Source organism: Canis lupus, chromosome 28, assembly GCF_011100685.1.
Source record: "Canis lupus familiaris isolate Mischka breed German Shepherd chromosome 28, alternate assembly UU_Cfam_GSD_1.0, whole genome shotgun sequence".
NCBI lineage: Eukaryota > Metazoa > Chordata > Mammalia > Carnivora > Canidae > Canis > Canis lupus.
In genome coordinates this window covers 41,043,711-41,059,948 of record NC_049249.1, presented here as the reverse complement: position 1 = coordinate 41,059,948, position 16,238 = coordinate 41,043,711, and the positions used below count along the sequence as shown (strand labels likewise).

General features: G+C 64.4%; 1 protein-coding gene across 1 annotated transcript in view; it reads right to left on the bottom strand.

The window, feature by feature from the left end:
* INPP5A (inositol polyphosphate-5-phosphatase A) overlaps positions 1 to 16,238 on the bottom strand; it is a 158,694-nt gene that overhangs the window by 25,970 nt on the left and 116,486 nt on the right. The window contains 1 exon segment of the mRNA NM_001003257.1: positions 8,249 to 8,333. Coding sequence (NP_001003257.1) covers positions 8,249 to 8,333 — 85 coding nt within the window.

Genomic DNA, 16,238 nt, shown 5'->3' with positions numbered 1-16,238 from the left:
GGAAAAGCTTGTGGAAGAAATGGGCCTTAAAGCAACGTCTCCAGAGGGGCCAAGGAAGTGGTGCGCCCGGCCGAGGCCGAGGGCGTCAGTCCCAGGGAGGCGCCTCCTTTGGGCCGAGGGCTCTCCAGCCCGCCTGGGACCCCAGAGCCATCCGACGGGGGCCAGTGCTCCCCGGGACCAGCCGTGGGCCGAGGGGCCACCCTCTGGGACCTTCCTGACAAACAGCTACGACAAAATGGCAGCAAAGCCACCCTGAGGAGCGCACGGTAGACGGAAGCAGCCAGGCCTCAGGCCAGCTGTTGGGGAGCAGGGGGGTGGGTGCCCCGGCCCATACAGAGCGGAGCGTGGGAGGTGGGGCCGCTGTGATGAGCGGGCCTCCGCCACCAAGAGGGGAGCGGGGCCACCGCGGGGCATGACCCCGAGTCCTGAACACACGCAAGGGCTATAATGGAGAGCCACCAGCCCATCACTTCGCTGAAGGTTCCAGAATGGAAACCGGTGGCTGTAAGACGCCTGGGTCCCTGGTAGCCTGAGCATCCGGGGGACAGTGCTGGGAAAGGGCGCCTCAGCCGCCGACCGTCCACTTCTCCGTCCCCCTGGGGGTGGGCTCATGCTGCCCCACAGCCGGGGTGGCCGAGGGGCACCTGCAGCGGAGGGGGCTCAGCCCCGGGGACATGGCTGCCGCACAAGCCCGGGAGGCCTGCTGCCCCGAACAGCAAGGACACACCGTGCACGCCCGGCCTGGGACAGCGGCATGAATTCTGGCGGACGTCTCAGCTCCTTCCCTGTCCCACGTGAGCACAACCGTGTACACGGACAGCAGATGTACACGCGTCTACACGGCGTGGGTTCAGGTCACGTCTGTGCACACACGTGCACACGGGCAGCACGTGTGTTTGATGCACACACAGGTGCATACGCTGCGCACCACTCGTGTACACACACACTGGCACCTGCACGCACGTGCACGCCTCCTCGCACAGGTGCACGGCTCCCGGGGGGCAGCGAGGGCTGTGGTAGCAGGGGAGGGCGGCAGGCCTGGGGCCGTGGACGGCCATGTCCTGGAGCTGACCCCTGGGGTTGTAGGATCAGGTCTGCACGGACACACAGAACAGTCCCGGATGGGGCCGGAAGGCAGCTTCCAGGGGAGAGCAGCTCGGGGCTCGTCCTCCCCCGGGAAAGGAACCATCCCAAACGGTCCCCGTCCCGTGCACACAGACTTCCCGAAGACCCTCCAGCGAGCTCTTTCAAAGGTTTTCCCACCAAACCCCTGCACTCCCAGCAGCAAAGAGGCCCCTTACTGTTGGGGAAACACCGCCTCTGAGGACCCCAATGTGCTGATGCCACGGGAGCGAGGGCCCTGCCACTGCGCCCGGGGACACGGGGAGCTGCTGGCGGGTCCTGAGGAGGCGCCGTTATGGGGCTTATGTCAGCGGCGAAGGCACCTTCCCCCTCTCTGTTTCAGACTGTGCACTGTTCATCCAGAACAACAACACCCCATAAAGACCCTTTCATCTCCTCTCCCAGGACGGCTCGGCCGACTCCCGACCAGCCCGGCCACGAGGGCGGGTGCCAAGGAAGCGGCAGCAGCGCCCACGCGCGGGTGCCCTGGGCCAGCCCCACGGTGCCTGTGAGCCCGCGTGGACCACTCAGCCGGCGTTCTGGAAGGGAGCCGAGTGGGCTCTTCTCAGGCCAGGACGGCTCCCGGCTGGGGACACGGGACGTGCTCCGGGTGTGGTCTCGAGAGCCCCGGGCTTCCACGGACACGCCAGGCTCAACCTGGGAGGAGAGGGGGCCGGGGCACCTCCTCCCACCAGCCCGGCTGGCTGATGTCCCCATGGGCTGTGCTGACCCCGAGCAGGAGCAAAGCAGTGTCAAAGCACCACCGAGCAGGACGCGCAGAACAAGGTGTGAGAGATCCGGGAGCACGGGCCTGACCACAAGTCAGAAAATCAAGTTCCCACAACAGGAGGCCACTGACGGGGAAAGTCTTTTTTGTATGATCACGGGAATAATTATTGTGACATCAATCTACCCGCTGGAAATATGAGCTAATTTGTAAGACGAACCTTCTGGGAGAAAATCCCCTCAACGTGACACCCAGAATGGTCATAAGTTTAACATCGTAGTTTAACGCCACAGGCCCCACAACAAAACAGATCAAACAAAGGTCTTTTTTTCTGAAACACTCATTAAATAAATTTAACGATTTAAATGAGTAAACCTTCTGTTTTAAAACAAGACCTTAGGGCAGCCCGGGTGGCTCAGTGGTTAGCGCCACCTTCAGCCCCGGGCGTGCCCCCTGGGTCCTGGGATGGAGTCCCACGTCGGGCTCCCTGTGTGGAGCCTGCTCCTCCCTCTGCCTGTGTCTCTGCCTCAGTCTCTCTGTGTCTCTAATGAGTAAATAAGTAAAATCTTAAAAAAAAAAAAACAAGACCTTAAAAGGCCACACGAGTAAGCTGAGTGATGCGGCTACCGCCCCCCGCACAGGCTCCCGGCTCAGCCACTGCCGACACAAATGATGCCCGGAGCCGAGGAGGCCGCGGGCCCCGCAGCCCGGTCTACGCTCCTAACTCAGAGGAGACACCCTCGGGAGCACTAGCGTTTGCCAGCGACCCAGGGAGGGGACGGGGCGGGCGGCACACTGAAGCCCCCACCGTCCCGGAGGCGCCATTCCCAACGAGGCTTTCTCCAGATGTATCCCTGTGGCGTCTCCTGGGCACCGGGCGGCCACAGCCGTGGCAGACACCGACCCGCTCCTGGGGGCTCACGTGGGCACCGTGTCAGCGGCCGAGGCTCTGGGGTGCAGGGGCGCGGCTGGGGCTGAGATCAGCAAGCTAAGCGGAGACCAACTGCAAGCCAAGCCAGCACTCCACCGGCACTCGGGGGCGGGGCACAGCGACTCTCCCGGCGGGCGGCCCTGGAGGGGTCCTGGGGAGCTGGCACCGGCTGTGACAGGGCCCCCCAGGCCGAGCGGGAGTGCCTCCCCGGGACGCCGGAGCACCCACGGGAAGGTCTGCGTCGGGGGACAGGGCTCGGGCCGCCGGCCGCACCACTCTCGTTGGCTGTGGTCCTCGGTGCTGTCGAGGGGCGGGGGGCGCACTGCTGTGCTTCTCTCCCGCCCCTTCCAAGGCCATGCTGTTAGCCTGGGGGTGCCCCTCCCCGAAGGGTCCTCGTGGGGCCCGCGTCCCCACAGGCCCACCTGGCACCTGAGCGCACGCACACGTGTCAGTGACTGGCAACTGGTTTTCAAAACAGCCGCCAGCCTCCAAAAACACATCCATCACCATCACTGTCAGGGATGAAGGACGGCAGGTGGATGCGCGGCCGGGCCTCACAGAGACGGGAGCGCCTGGCACTGCTGTCACTCTTTGTCACTGCGGCCAGCTGAGCGCCCCAGCTGCCAGTTGCCACTGCGCAAGGCATAAAACATACCCTCTGAGCGATGCCGCCAGCAGGGCTGAGCTGGAGGCTGCGTTAATAACCAGCTTCATGACGCACGACCCCTCGGAGGGCACGTGACGGTCGTGTCTGACTCGTGTTTTAACTACGGCTTCGGCAGAGCCCCGTCTCCTCAGTCGTGCCCTGCGAGCTCGCTGCAGGGGTCGCCTCGGAGATGGGAATCTGCTGAGTCCTGGGGGGCGGGGTCCTCTCACGCTGCACTCCGGGGACCCTGTACCCTTCCCACCATGCAAATGGCAAGATTCCGCAGCCCGGAGCTAGGGGCCTGCCCCCCCCCCCCCCCCGCCTCCCCCGCGGGAGGGACAATCGCTGCCTGTACTTCACGGGGGCCGCAAGCTGCTCACTGGCCCCTCATTGTTTCGGAGGCAGATTTAATTAACCTCTGATGACTCCGGCCAGTGTATGCGACAGCGGCGCCCAGGAGGACAGCGAGGAGCGCCCTCGTCCCGGGCCCAGGAGGCTGACCTTGCCGCTCCAGGTGCGCGATCGGCTGCGGAGTCCACGCCAAGGCCAGCGTCGGCTTCGAAGGGCACATTCCAGAGGAAGAGCCCTGCCCAGCGGACGGACGGACTCTGCACGCTCTGGCAGGAGGGGCATCCCCACCCCCGACGCCTCCCTAGGCCTCCGGAACACTCACAGCCGTGCACCGTCCAGGGCGCTCCTGCTCCCCAGCCGCGCTGACCTCGGGCCATCTGAAAATATGCATGGGCCCCTGTGCCTGAGCTGAGGGCTCAGACCTCCTCCAGAGCCAGGGCCGAGGCCGCATGGCCTTCTCCCACCCCAGGACCCCGTTCACAAGCACTGAATCTGGGTGTCCACAAATGGCTGTTGTAAGAGGGGTCCCTGCTGACCGTCCGCCTGTCCACCCCGGGAGGAGGAGGAGGGACAGTGCCAGGCTCAGGCCAAGGCCGGTGTGGGCAGCGTGGGTCAAGCCCCTCCGGGCTTCCCTCTGACCCGTGTCCTTCCTGGGCCCTGCTATGGTTTGGAAGGAGAGGCCAGTCCCCCACTCACCTCCGCGGCACAGCAGACGTGCAGAAAGCACTCTGAGCTGGTAGGTGGGCAGAGGACGCCTGTGCTCATCCAGGCCCCTCCTCCTGGGTGCGCACACCCGGCAGCCTGCCTGGGGCCGCACCTCTGCCCTGTCTACACTGCCGATCTCACTGACACCCCTGGAGGACACCTGAGACCCCAACAGGACCCCACAGCTCCCAGCCAGGCCTCGCCTACAGGAGACCCATTCCCAAACATGCCCTGCTGGCCCCGAGCTGGCACGACGGTCCAGACACGGATGCCTCTGGAATAGGGCTCTCCTGCGGAAGGCAGGTGCTTCTGGGACAGGGTGGCGGGAAGCACAGACGCCCTGGCGGACTCTGCTCTCAGGTTGCTTTTCAGACTCTGGGGGTCACAGAATGGACGGAAGCCCAGCAGGAAGGGCAGACAAGGTGCAGGACTCGGCCCACAGGCCGCCCAGGGCCCGGGGCCGTCCCACTCGCTGGGCAGATGCACCCCCACGGCTCTCCCGGCAGCCAGGTCATCGCCACGGGGGGCTGGGCTCTGTGTCCACCCAGGGGTGCAGAGCAGGCCCCACGCAGGAAACACTCGCTGGACAAACGGGGAAGAGACACCAGCTCTGGAGCAGTGGCTGGAAACTGAGCAAGATCAGAGTATCCAACCTGCCCACGGCGTCTGTGAGACGGACCCACCCGTGCAGGCCGCTGAAAACAAAGCACTAGCTCTGACCTCCCGGGGGTGACCCGGGGTCCCTCCTGACACCTGCCGCTGCAAAGACAGGAGACGAACTCGGGAACGTGGCAGGCGGCAGGAAGCGGCGCAGCCAAGACGGGCCGCCCACAGGACCCCGCGGCCCCCAGCCTAGTGACGCAGGCCGGCCTCCCGCGTGTTCTGTAAGGGGGCCGCCCGGCGCAGTCAGCCCGGAGGGATGCCGGCCGCTGTGTCCCCGTCCCGCGTCCCGGGGGAAGCCCCGGCTCAGCAGTGCAGGCCCAGCGGGCGCCTGGGTGTGACCTGCGGGGCCCGCGGCCCGGGGCGTGGTGCTTCACGTGACGCCCGATGCCCGAGGCTCAACGTAAAGTGCTTCTCCCCACGGGGCCCCAGGGATGAGCATTTCTAACAAGCTCCCCGTGACAGGAAGCGGCGGCGGTGCTCACCGGTCCCTCCCGTCACATCCTCACCACACAGTTACTTTGCACGACAATCAGAAGCAGTGAAGTGGGTCAGAGGCCCAGCGAGAGCCGGCCCCTCAGAGCGCGGGGCCCTGAATCTGCATTCGCGGAGGCCGGACTCCTGGACGCCCCTCCTCGACCGACCGCTCGAGGTTGGCTCTGGCGGACTCACACACTCAGGGTTCCCACAAAACTTCTGTTACTTGTTTTTGCAGTTAAAACCCCTTTTAAAAAGCCAGGCCAGGCCATTAGCAGATTCCGATTTTTCCCAAAGAGGTACTTACGCGGTATTTTAAAATTCGGTGACCGAAGACACCTTAACCAGCGCCACTAAATTAACCGCCAAGGAAAGAAGTGTGTTCTTTTTCAGTGCAACTTATTTTTAGGTAAACCTCTCCCAAGAAGCGTGTTTACTACGTTAGTGTTCGGTCCATCAAGTGAGGCGGGCGTGCTGATCTGTTCCGCGCTGTCGGGCCGAGGAGTGTCCCTCAAAATTGGTGTCCACCCAGACCTCAGAACGTGACCTTATTTGGAAGTAGGGTCTTTGTGGGTGTAATTAGTTAAGGACCTCGAGATTAAACCAGGCTGGATTTGGGACGGGCTCCAAGGCCAGTGGCTGGGGTCCCCCCGAGGGGACGGTGAGGACAGAGGTTGGGACAGGCCACATGATGACAATAAGCTAGAGGTGCACTGGGGCCACCAATGAGCCCCATGACCCCTGTGACCTTCTGAGGCCGCCCTGCACCCTCCCTGTCCGTCTCCCCACTGTGAGTCCTGGGTGTCCCTGCTCTCGGCCCCCCTGTGGTTCAGGCCTCAGGGTCCCAGGACGTCCAGGCACCTACAGGCCCCTGGTACCTCCCAACACCATCGCCGTGGGGCTTCCCAGCAGAGCAGTCAACAAGGACCTGGGGGCACACGTAAAAACATTCAGCGTTAACCGAGCTCCTTGAAAGGGGGAGCCCCACACGTGCAGGCTGATTCCCCCCAGGACTTTGCACCTTGGCGTCACAGGCACACAGGACACGGGACCGGAGCTTCTCCCCATCAGCGCTCCAGAAGTGCAGGCGGCTGACCTCTCTGCGTCTGCTCAGTGCGGCTGCGCCTCAGTCCACTGCCCCAGGGCGGGGGGGGGGCAGGACCCTGAGCTACTGGGGCCCCAGGGCCAGCCCAGCCGACAGTAGATGAGGACCCCACAGGCCCCACGGGCAGCAGGCATGGGCGGTTCCACTTTTGAAAATCAGCTACTGACGGAGCCCCACCCCGAAAATAGCATTTCAAATAATGCTTCCCTGCGTCAGGCAGTTTTGACGGCAACGTCATCAGAGGGAAGAGCCTCCTTTATTTCCTGCAGGAAGTGGGGGGAGGCTGTCATTAAACCAGGCAGCCTGTCAGATGTTGGTGCTCACTGATCTGGAACGTTCCAGGCCACGTGCAGCCTGAAGATTCATGAAGGTCTGCAGAGATCTCGATGAGAACGTGTCCGCTCTCGGGAGCTGCCCCCAGTTCACAAGACGGCCCCTCCCGCCGGTGACCACCTGTGTGCAGGGGCCCCACGCTGCTGAGGCCACGGGGCAGGGGAAAGGCATCCGTGCGTCCGCCCAGAGCAGTCGAGTCCGGCAGCCGGCGTCCTGCAGCGCCAGGGCCGCACACCCTCCCAGCACTCGGTGATGTCCGGGTGTGTCCACAGGTAGCTCTGTGGGCCCGCCCCGCGGGGTGCCGTCACATTAATCACAAAGAAGAGAATTTCAATACATTCGTCATCTCTGTGGAACGACGGGCAGCCCTGACTTTACAGAACGGCGTCTCAGAGAACGGACGACCACCGTGTGGCTGCGTCTGTGCAGGGGACCTGGAGGGAAGGTGATCGCCTGGAGGCCCCCATGTGTTCACCCGGGGGGCGGGCGCTGCACTCTGGGCAGGCCCCGAAGGCTGGCCTGGGGTGGGCTGTCGGCCTCCTGGGCAGGTGCGGTGGCGGGGGGTGGGTCTCCCCTCTGCTGCAGCGGGTGTGGGGCTGCGGTCACTGCTGCCAGGGCACACGCCGGAACCTTGGCCCCGAGCCAGAGCCACAGCCTCCCCTCCCGACTGCGGAGGTGACACTCGAGGTCACGCAGCTGGGACCAGGCAGGGCTGAGGCTTTCTATCTGCACCTGTCCACCGGGCATCCCGCCAGGGGCCCTGTGGGTGTACCTGGGGACACGGGACACGGCCTCCAAGCCCCCGGATAGAGCGGCACCTGTGAGTTTTTAAGTGGAAGAGAAGGACTGGTTTACAGCGTGGGCAACGGGAAGCGATGGGCCTGCCACTGGCCCCGCCCCGTCCCCAGCGGTGTCTCCAAGGCTCTACAGCTGAGGACAGAACCTCTGCGGCAGGATGCCGTGTCCCGGGGGACAGCAGCTGCGGAGGCCTGCAGGACCCCGTCCATTTCTGTGTCCAGCAACGGCCCCCCTTCAACAGTAAAACATCTTTATTGGGAACGTTTGCTTTATATACTAGCAGTGAGCGCGGCGGGGCTGAGCTTGCCTGCGGGGGGCGCACCCGCCTCGGCAGCTCCCGCGAAGACCCGACCTGGGCCAAGGCCCCCCACGAGGTGGGGAGCAGGTGCCTACCTCCACCACGGACTTGGAGTCCAGCCGGAAGTTGAAATCGCCAAACACAAAGTAGGACACTTTCTCGAATCGCTGGTCGATGATTCTGGGAGGAGAGAAGGACACCACGTTACCGCCACGCCAGGCCAGCCGCTCTCTCGGCCACGCGCCCCTCGCACGCCCTCCCGCGCACTCCCAAATGGCACGGGGACCACGCCGCGTGCCCAGCAGACAAGCGCAGCTCCCTCTGCACCGACACGCGTGTGCTGCCAGCGCATCCTCACACGTGGAAACTGCATCTGGTGGGAAGGGCAGCTGGCGTGGGGAGCAGTGAAGGCCGGGGCCAGGGACTCGGGGGAAGGACGCGGGCCGGGGCCTCCCCCCCGGCACCTCCATGGCTCCTCCCAGGCGGGTCGCACGCTTGTGCTCGCTCTGGAAGTGTTCACACATCATCCCCATTTCCAGGTTTCAAACGTGTAAAGCACAGCAACTGCATCTTTTTAAAAAAAGTGTGGCACTGCTCGCTTGGAAACAATTTTTTCACCTATTTTAAGTCGACCACAGTCCACTTCCTCGCTTTCCAGAAACACACACACAGCAAGTGTGCGACAGCCACGGCGTCAGCCAGGAGGCCCCTCACAGCCGCACGAAGACTGCTCCCTCTGCGCGTCCCCAGCGAGCAGCAGCAGCGATAACGACCACCGACCACCACCACCGACCACCACTGTTCACTCCTGACGCAGAGCAGAGCGTCGCTTACTTCCGGCGGGAAAGCAGAGTGCGCAGCATCGCCAACTGGACGAGCAGCGGAGCGGGGCGCCTGGCTTGGAGGGAGGGACGGGCAGGGAGCAAGGCCCCCGCAACGCTGCCCGGCCGTGGCTCCACTCACGCACTTGCTGGGGCGGGGCTGTGGGCCTGAAAATCCGATGTCGTCAGGCAGGCAGAGGCCAGGGGCACAGTTTCTGCCATGTTAACTCGGAAACTCCCTCTAGCAACGCCTCTCCGCTGCCAGCAGTGCCTGGGCCAGCCGGACGTCATGCTGGGGCTCCGCGTCCCCCTGCCTGGACTGTCCCCCTGCCTCGGGCACCACTTGCCACCGTGACCTCCTCACTCGATGCATTAGCTTGGGAAACAGAAGGGACCAGGCACAGGACCATGTGCCGCCGCCTGGCTCTGCAGCGTTCTCCTGGGTCGCAGGGTCTCCGCAGGCCGTGGCTGCTGCCCTCCTAGCACTGGAGGGCGGCAGGGCATGTGGGGTCCTGGCATCCTGGTGGCTTCCAGACCCCTGATGGTGCACAGTGAATTTGTTGACACCATCGACCCATCCTGTCCCTGGAAACGAGCTGTGCTTGTGCTGGAGTCTGTGCCCTGGTCCCCTGGGCCTCGCAAGGACGCTGCCTGGTCAGGTACCTGTGGAATGTGTGTCTTCTGTTCTTATTTCTGTTTTTCCTTTCAGATTCTCTCCAGTTTCTGTTTGAATCCCAGGAGCCTCCAGGGAATTGGTGAGAACCCACCCTCGGTCCCTGGCTGGTCTCTGGGATGTTCACGGGGCCTCCAGCTGCAACTGAGGGTCTGCCCCCTTGGGGGTGGCGAGCAGGCCCCTGGTTGTGCGTCCTGTCCAGGAGGCCTGCCCACCCCGGGCCGGGCAGGGCTCCCCTTCTTCCCTCTCCAGTTGGCCTTTAATTTGTCTGGAATCACAGTGTGAAGTCGGGATCTCAGGTATCGATTTTCCCGCCCATCGATCGACTGCTGTTTGTTAAACGTTCAATCCTCTTCCGTCACTTCATGGAGCACAGAATTCCCCAAATCATGTGGCCCCAGGCCCTGCCCCGCACGCCTGCAATCAATGCGACTTTCCACACAGACGCCCTTCCCGCTGACGATTCCTCTAAGACCAGCTCAGCTACCTTCGTGTTCTGCTCCCATCTTTTTTTTTTTTTCAAAAGATTTATTCATTTATGATAGACATGGGGGGGGGGGTGCAGAGACACAGGCAGAGGGAGAAGCAGGCCCCATGCGGGGAGCCCGATGCGGGACTTGATCCCGGGTCTCCAGGATCAGGCCCTGGGCCGAAGGCAGGCACCGAACCACTGAGCCCCCCAGGGATCCCCCTGCTCCCATCTTAATCGCCGTATCATCTAGTCGTGTTGCACAAAACATCCTGTTTTCCCTTCTAATTGGAGTAACTTTCCGCTTATGCACACATTTGAAGACAAAAGGCCATACTCAAGAGACCCCGAGGGTGCAGCCAGCGGGCCCCCTTCCTGCCCAGGACGTAGCGCTCCCGGGAGGAGCGGCGGGCGCTGAGGGGCCAGGACCGGCCTCCCCGCCGTCCTCTCCCGCCCTCAGGAGGCCTCGGCTGCTTCTGCCGCTAAACATCCTCAGAAACCAAGCCCGTGGGGGCCCGTGCAGGCGCCTGGGGAGGCCCCTCGAGCGTGGGCAGCAGGACACGCGGGGGTCCAGGCCCGCAGCACGGGCCGGGGAAGGAGGCGGCCGGGAGCCTGCAGGAGGGAGGGCGCCTCGGCCCAGAGGCTGGCACGCGGCGGGCGGTGCGGGCGGTGCGGGCGGTGCGGGCGGTGCAGGCGGTGCAGGTGGTGCAGGTGGTGCAGGTGCTGCGGGCAGGGCGGGTGCGGCGGGGGGGGGGGGCGCCGTCCGCAGGCGCAGGTGGGCCGGGGCGTCCCGCGGGCCCGTCCCAGGCTGTGGCGGGGCAGGCGTCCGTGGCGGGCGGGCCCAGCGGCGGCCCGCGGCTCCCCGACCAGCGACCAGCGACCAGCGACCACCGCAGGCAGGTCCCGCCGGCGCAGGAGCAGGTCCCCGGGGTCACGGGCCGGGCCGCCCACATCCTCCGCGCGGCCTCACGCCTCTCGAGTGCGCTTCTCTTCACTCTCTTTTCAGATATTTTTGAGAAAAACTAAACCACGGCGACGCCCCGGCTCGGCTCGCGCCCGCTGGGGGGCACCGCGGGCCGCAGCCGCGACACCTCGAGGTCAAGGAGCCCCGACCCGAGGCCTCGCTTCCGGCGAGGGGGCGGGGCGGGGCTCCAGGGGGCGGGGCTTCGGGGACGGGGCGGGGCGAGGCCTCGGGGGCGGGGCGGGGCGAGGCCCGGGGGGCGGGGCTTCGGGGACGGGGCGGGGCGAGGCCCGGGGGGCGGGGCTTCGGGGACGGGGCGGGGCGAGGCCCGGGGGGCGGGGCTTCGGGGACGGGGCGGGGCGAGGCCCGGGGGGCGGGGCTTCGGGGACGGGGCGGGGCGAGGCCCGGGGGCGGGGCGGGGCGAGGCTCCGGGGAACGACGCCCGCCGCGCAGGTGCCGGCCGCCGAGGGGAGGGCGTTCGCGCCCGTTCCCGCCCGTTCCCGCCCCCGGGAGCCACGGGGAGCCCGGCCCGACCCCGAGGCCGCTCGCAGGGCAGCGCTCAGTCCGCCCCCGCGACGCCGACCGCGTCCAGGTCCGACCCCCGACGGGACGGGACGGGTTTCAGGAAGCGCAGGGGCGTCCGGCCTCCAGCGTCCCGCGGCCCGCCCCGCCCCGCCCCGCCCCTGCCCTCCGCCCCGCCCCGGGGACCCGAGGGTCCTCCCAAGCTCTCCTTAGAACCGGAGACCCGACCGGGCTCCCGCCGCTCCCGTGGACGTCAGGGCCCGCGCTCATTCGTAACCCCCTCCCCTCCCCTCCCCTCCCCTCCCCCCCCGCCCTCCCTCCCCTCCCCCCTCCCCCGCCTCCAAAGGTCGCGGCAAGACGGAGGGGCTGTCAGGGCGGAGGCAATCACCTGAGTGCCAGGCCGCTGCCCTCCCGCGCTCACTTTTAATTTCAATAGAGTGCCATTTGGACCAAGAGAAAAAAGTTGTTTTAAAATTAATTACCTTGTCAGACGCTATTATGATTAAAAAGTAGGCCCACATCAATATCATGCGCCTAATTCAAAAAGAGAATTACAAGAAGAGCCATAAAAATCAATTTTTTAGGCCTTGAAAACAGAGTCTCGCCGTGTTTTGACAGGCGATTCCATTACGTGACAAGCCACGCTGACATGTGCCGTGTCCCGGAGGCCGCTCAGGAGGGGCCACGCGAGTCCCCAGGAACAGGCCACGTCCATCCTCCGAGCATGGAGACGACGTCCCAAGGGAGTCGGGCTCCCGCTGCGGACGCTGGTGCCTCGGCTGGTGGCTCTAGGCACGTGGCACCGACAGCGCGGGGGCACACAGACTCGTGTCACCCCGAGAATCTGGCACAGTCTGGAAAGGAGGCAGGCGCCAGTCGGTCCAGGCCGCGGGCTCGCTCCCCTGGCTTTCCCCTTTCATCTATGGCACACGCAGGGATCACACACGGACACGGGGTGACCAGCATCTGCACTCGTTCCCGGATCCACACGGACCACAGCCCCTGCTCACGCGGTTCTAAGCAGCCACAACACCCACCCGGAGGCTCCCACACAGGGTGGAGCTTCTGCGGTTTGCTGCACAGGCGTCTAAGCTGCTCTTACTGAGCAGACCAATCTGTTTTCCCTTCTAGTGACGGACAAAGATTTTCCACAACCTCCATGGGCATGTGGGACGTGTGTGGGGCACGTGTGGGGCACGTACAGGGCACGTACGGGGTGTGTATGGGGTCAGCAGCTCTCAGGAGGACAGTTGCCCAGACAGGACACAGGCCAGCACCAGGGAACCTGCGGAGGTTTGTGTACAAGGCTCTGAGGCAGACAGAGGATCTCACAGATGGATGAGGGGGTGTTTGAAGGGCCCGTGCCACCGTCAGGGCACCCACAGGCCTCAACGGCCCCTTTGGTGTCAGGCAATGCCCCAACAACGCACCTGCCCAAGGGGCACAGTGACGGCTGCTGACCAGCCCTCCCAGGCCAGGGCATCTGGCGGGCCTAGTGGACTGAGGCCATGGCACCCGAGGGCCCCAAGGTGGGGAGCTCCGTGGCTCGGCCCCAGGGAGCCATGGCAGGTACGGCAGGTAGCCCTCAGAGAGCCGGCTGTAGGCATCAGCATGTCCCTGGTTTGAGGGCAGCCGCTGGTGCTGGAGGCCCAGGTGGCCCACGATCCCTGTCGCAGGCATGGGATCGGCTGGAGCAGCCACAGCACGACTCGTGCTCTCACTGGCGATACTGGAATCACAAAGTCCGCTCTTTCCTGCTACCTGTCTCCTGCCCCCCACACCCCCCCCCCCCCGCCGGGAACTATCGCCACATTTCCAAAACCTGCCTCTCATCCTAGCAGCTGGAGCCTGAGCCAGCTGTTAGCAAGAGACCCTGAGGCCCTGCTGAGCCCAGGTCTGTGTCCCTCCCCCAGATTCTCAGGTCGAGGCCCCGACGCCCCTGAGGTTGGCCATGGGCCAGTCACGGCATTGGGGGTGACGAAGGTGAGATGGGGTCTGAAGGGTGGGGCGCCCTGGGGAGCAGACACCAGCATGCTCTCCTCCTCGTGCAGACACAGCAGCCAGGTAGCCGCGTGCCCACCAGGCAGCGGCTCCTCACCAGGACCCAGGCAGCTGGCACAGGCTCTCGAGGCTGCGAGCAGTGAGCGTGTCGTTGCAGCCACGGGTCTGTGGCACTCTGCATAGCAGCCTGAGATGACGAGACAACCTGAGCCCCCTCCCGGGCCTCGGTGTCCTCGCCGCCACTGCGACGGGGCCCCTCACGCCAGGATTTCCCAGTGATCAAGTCCCTGGTCCTCCTGCCCACTGTCCCCCAGCAGCAGCCTCTCCCGGGGGCAGAGCTGCAGGGCGCTCGCTCGCTGTGAGCCTCGGGCGGGGCTCCTGCTCAGGTTCCTGCAGCGATTCTCATTGTCACACCCATTTTCTACGCTGAGAACCACCTCTCGAGCCGCTCAGATACCACCACGAACCAGACCATCGGCACAGGAGATCTTGAGTGTCCGTCGGGACAAACGAGAGCCAGTCTGGGAGAGCCGACTATGCCTCGGAGGCCTTCGCCACCAGCAAGTGCAGCAAGCACGGGGAATTGCGAGCCACGCCAAGGACGCCCGCAGGATGCCCAGCCGCAGCTCGAGACGTCGTCCTGTTGGCAAACACGGAGAACAAGCCAAACGCCAACGTAGTGGTCGAGTGCGTAGGCGGCAAGTGCGTGACGAGTCCCGGAGCGGAAGCTGGATGGAGGCTCCGTGCAGAATGCCCCCGGCGACGCTCGGCACATGCGGCTGAGGTGCTTCCAGAGGCTTCCACGTGTGGAGGGGCACATGGCGCAAACGTGTGTGGCCAAGGCCTGCACGGGTGTGCACAGGACACACAGACAAGGGGCGGCGGCACCCACACGAGTGTCAGGAAAGGAGGGCTGAGGACGCATGAGCCACACGGAGACACCAGAGGTGGCTGAGCCGGGGCAGGGTGCGCGCTGTCCTTGGCGTCTTGTATGCTCTTCTGGACGCTGGGATTTGTTTTCAGTGAAGTAAAATAAAGGACAGATCACAGACCACGGCGACTGAGACGTAAGGGACACTGAGCTCATTCTGCTGGGTCTGCAACTGGACTTCACGCGTCCTCACTGGGCGTGTTCCTACCCGGCACCGTGAGCACGCAGCGGCCCAGGGCCTACGGGCTGGGCGGGGTCGAGGGCGCTGGCCCCTGCAGCTCCACGCTGCGTCACGCCCACGCGACAGCGGCCACCGCGGCCTCCAGGCTCCAGGCCTCCCTGGGCACTCAGAGCAGGGAACCAGGTCGCGGGAGGCAGCTCTGCGCCTGGCCACGCGGAGGGGGTGTCCCGAATGACCCAGGTCTTTAGCCGTGCTCGCCTTTGCCTGGAGACGCAGCAGGCTTTTCTTCTGCCCGCTGAACAGCCAAGCGAGTTCTGGGAACGGCCTGAAGAGAAACGTTTAGGTTGGAGGGGTCTTTGAGCAGCTGACAGCTGAGTGATGGCCGCCCGGGAGGCCACAAAGGGAGCGGGGCGGCGGGGCGCATCACGTCGCCTCTCCCTGGGAAACTAATTGCTCCCAATTGTTCCGAGCAACATTATTTTTCTGGCAATCATTTCCTTTGAATGCCCAAAATGAGCATGAAACAGCTCTTTTGCCTGGACATAAAAGTTAAATGTCCCAATGTTGATCAAATTAACTTGAGCGCCGGGACAATGGACTGTATTTCTGAGAAAATAATGGGGGGACAACGGGGCGCTTCATGCCAAGATTTCACAGTTGTAATGTAGAATGTTCTGTTGAACTAGGCCAGGCCACGTTTCAAAGGGGAGACAGAAGAGCCCTGTCACTTGTGGAAAAAAATCTCATTTCACGGCCGAAAGCTTGGGGAGACGTCAGGAAGTTCTGGCGCTGGCAGCTCAGGGAGGACGGTGCTCCGAGGTCTGCTCCTCTTCCACCCCAGGACGCTCCCCAAGTGCTCGCCCGTGTGTGCGGGAGGCGCACCGACCCGTCCCCAGGGCGGCATGGAGGTGAGGCGCTCCGGGGAGGACGGGCCCCAGGGTGCACACAGGCCTCCCAGACCCGCACTCCCTGTTAACCAGGGGTCGCCGCCTCTAACGTCTCTTGAGGTTAAAAGCAAAACATTTGTGAACTGCACAAAAAACACGGAGATGATTATTTGTAATAAAGCCCAGAGGACCCCATGGGCTGCGCTTTGTTAACACAGGGTCACCCTTGGAAGTCTCGACGGGATTCCTTCCCAGGAGTCCCAGGCTGCGGCCAGCGTCGGCCCAAGGGCCATATCCTGCACGAGTGCTCCCTGGCGCCCACGGCTGGCACGGCTCGGGGGTTACACACTTCCGAAGAGTTTGTCTCTTCAGTTTTGTTAAGGTAAGTTTTTAGTTTGGAATAAACTGAGATTTACAGAGAAGTTGCACAGGCAGCACCAGGTGCCTCTCAGTTTCCACCCAGGCTTCCCACCCCCGGCGCTGGGGGCCGGGGCGCCAGGCTGCTGTGCCACCTCTGCCCGGCCGACGCCACGGGGAGACGACGCCGGGAAAGGCAGGCGCCCCTCTCAGGAGCCTCCTTGCCGTCTCCCCGCGTCCCCACAGAGCGCGGCGGACAATGCTCCCAGAGGTTCCCAACGC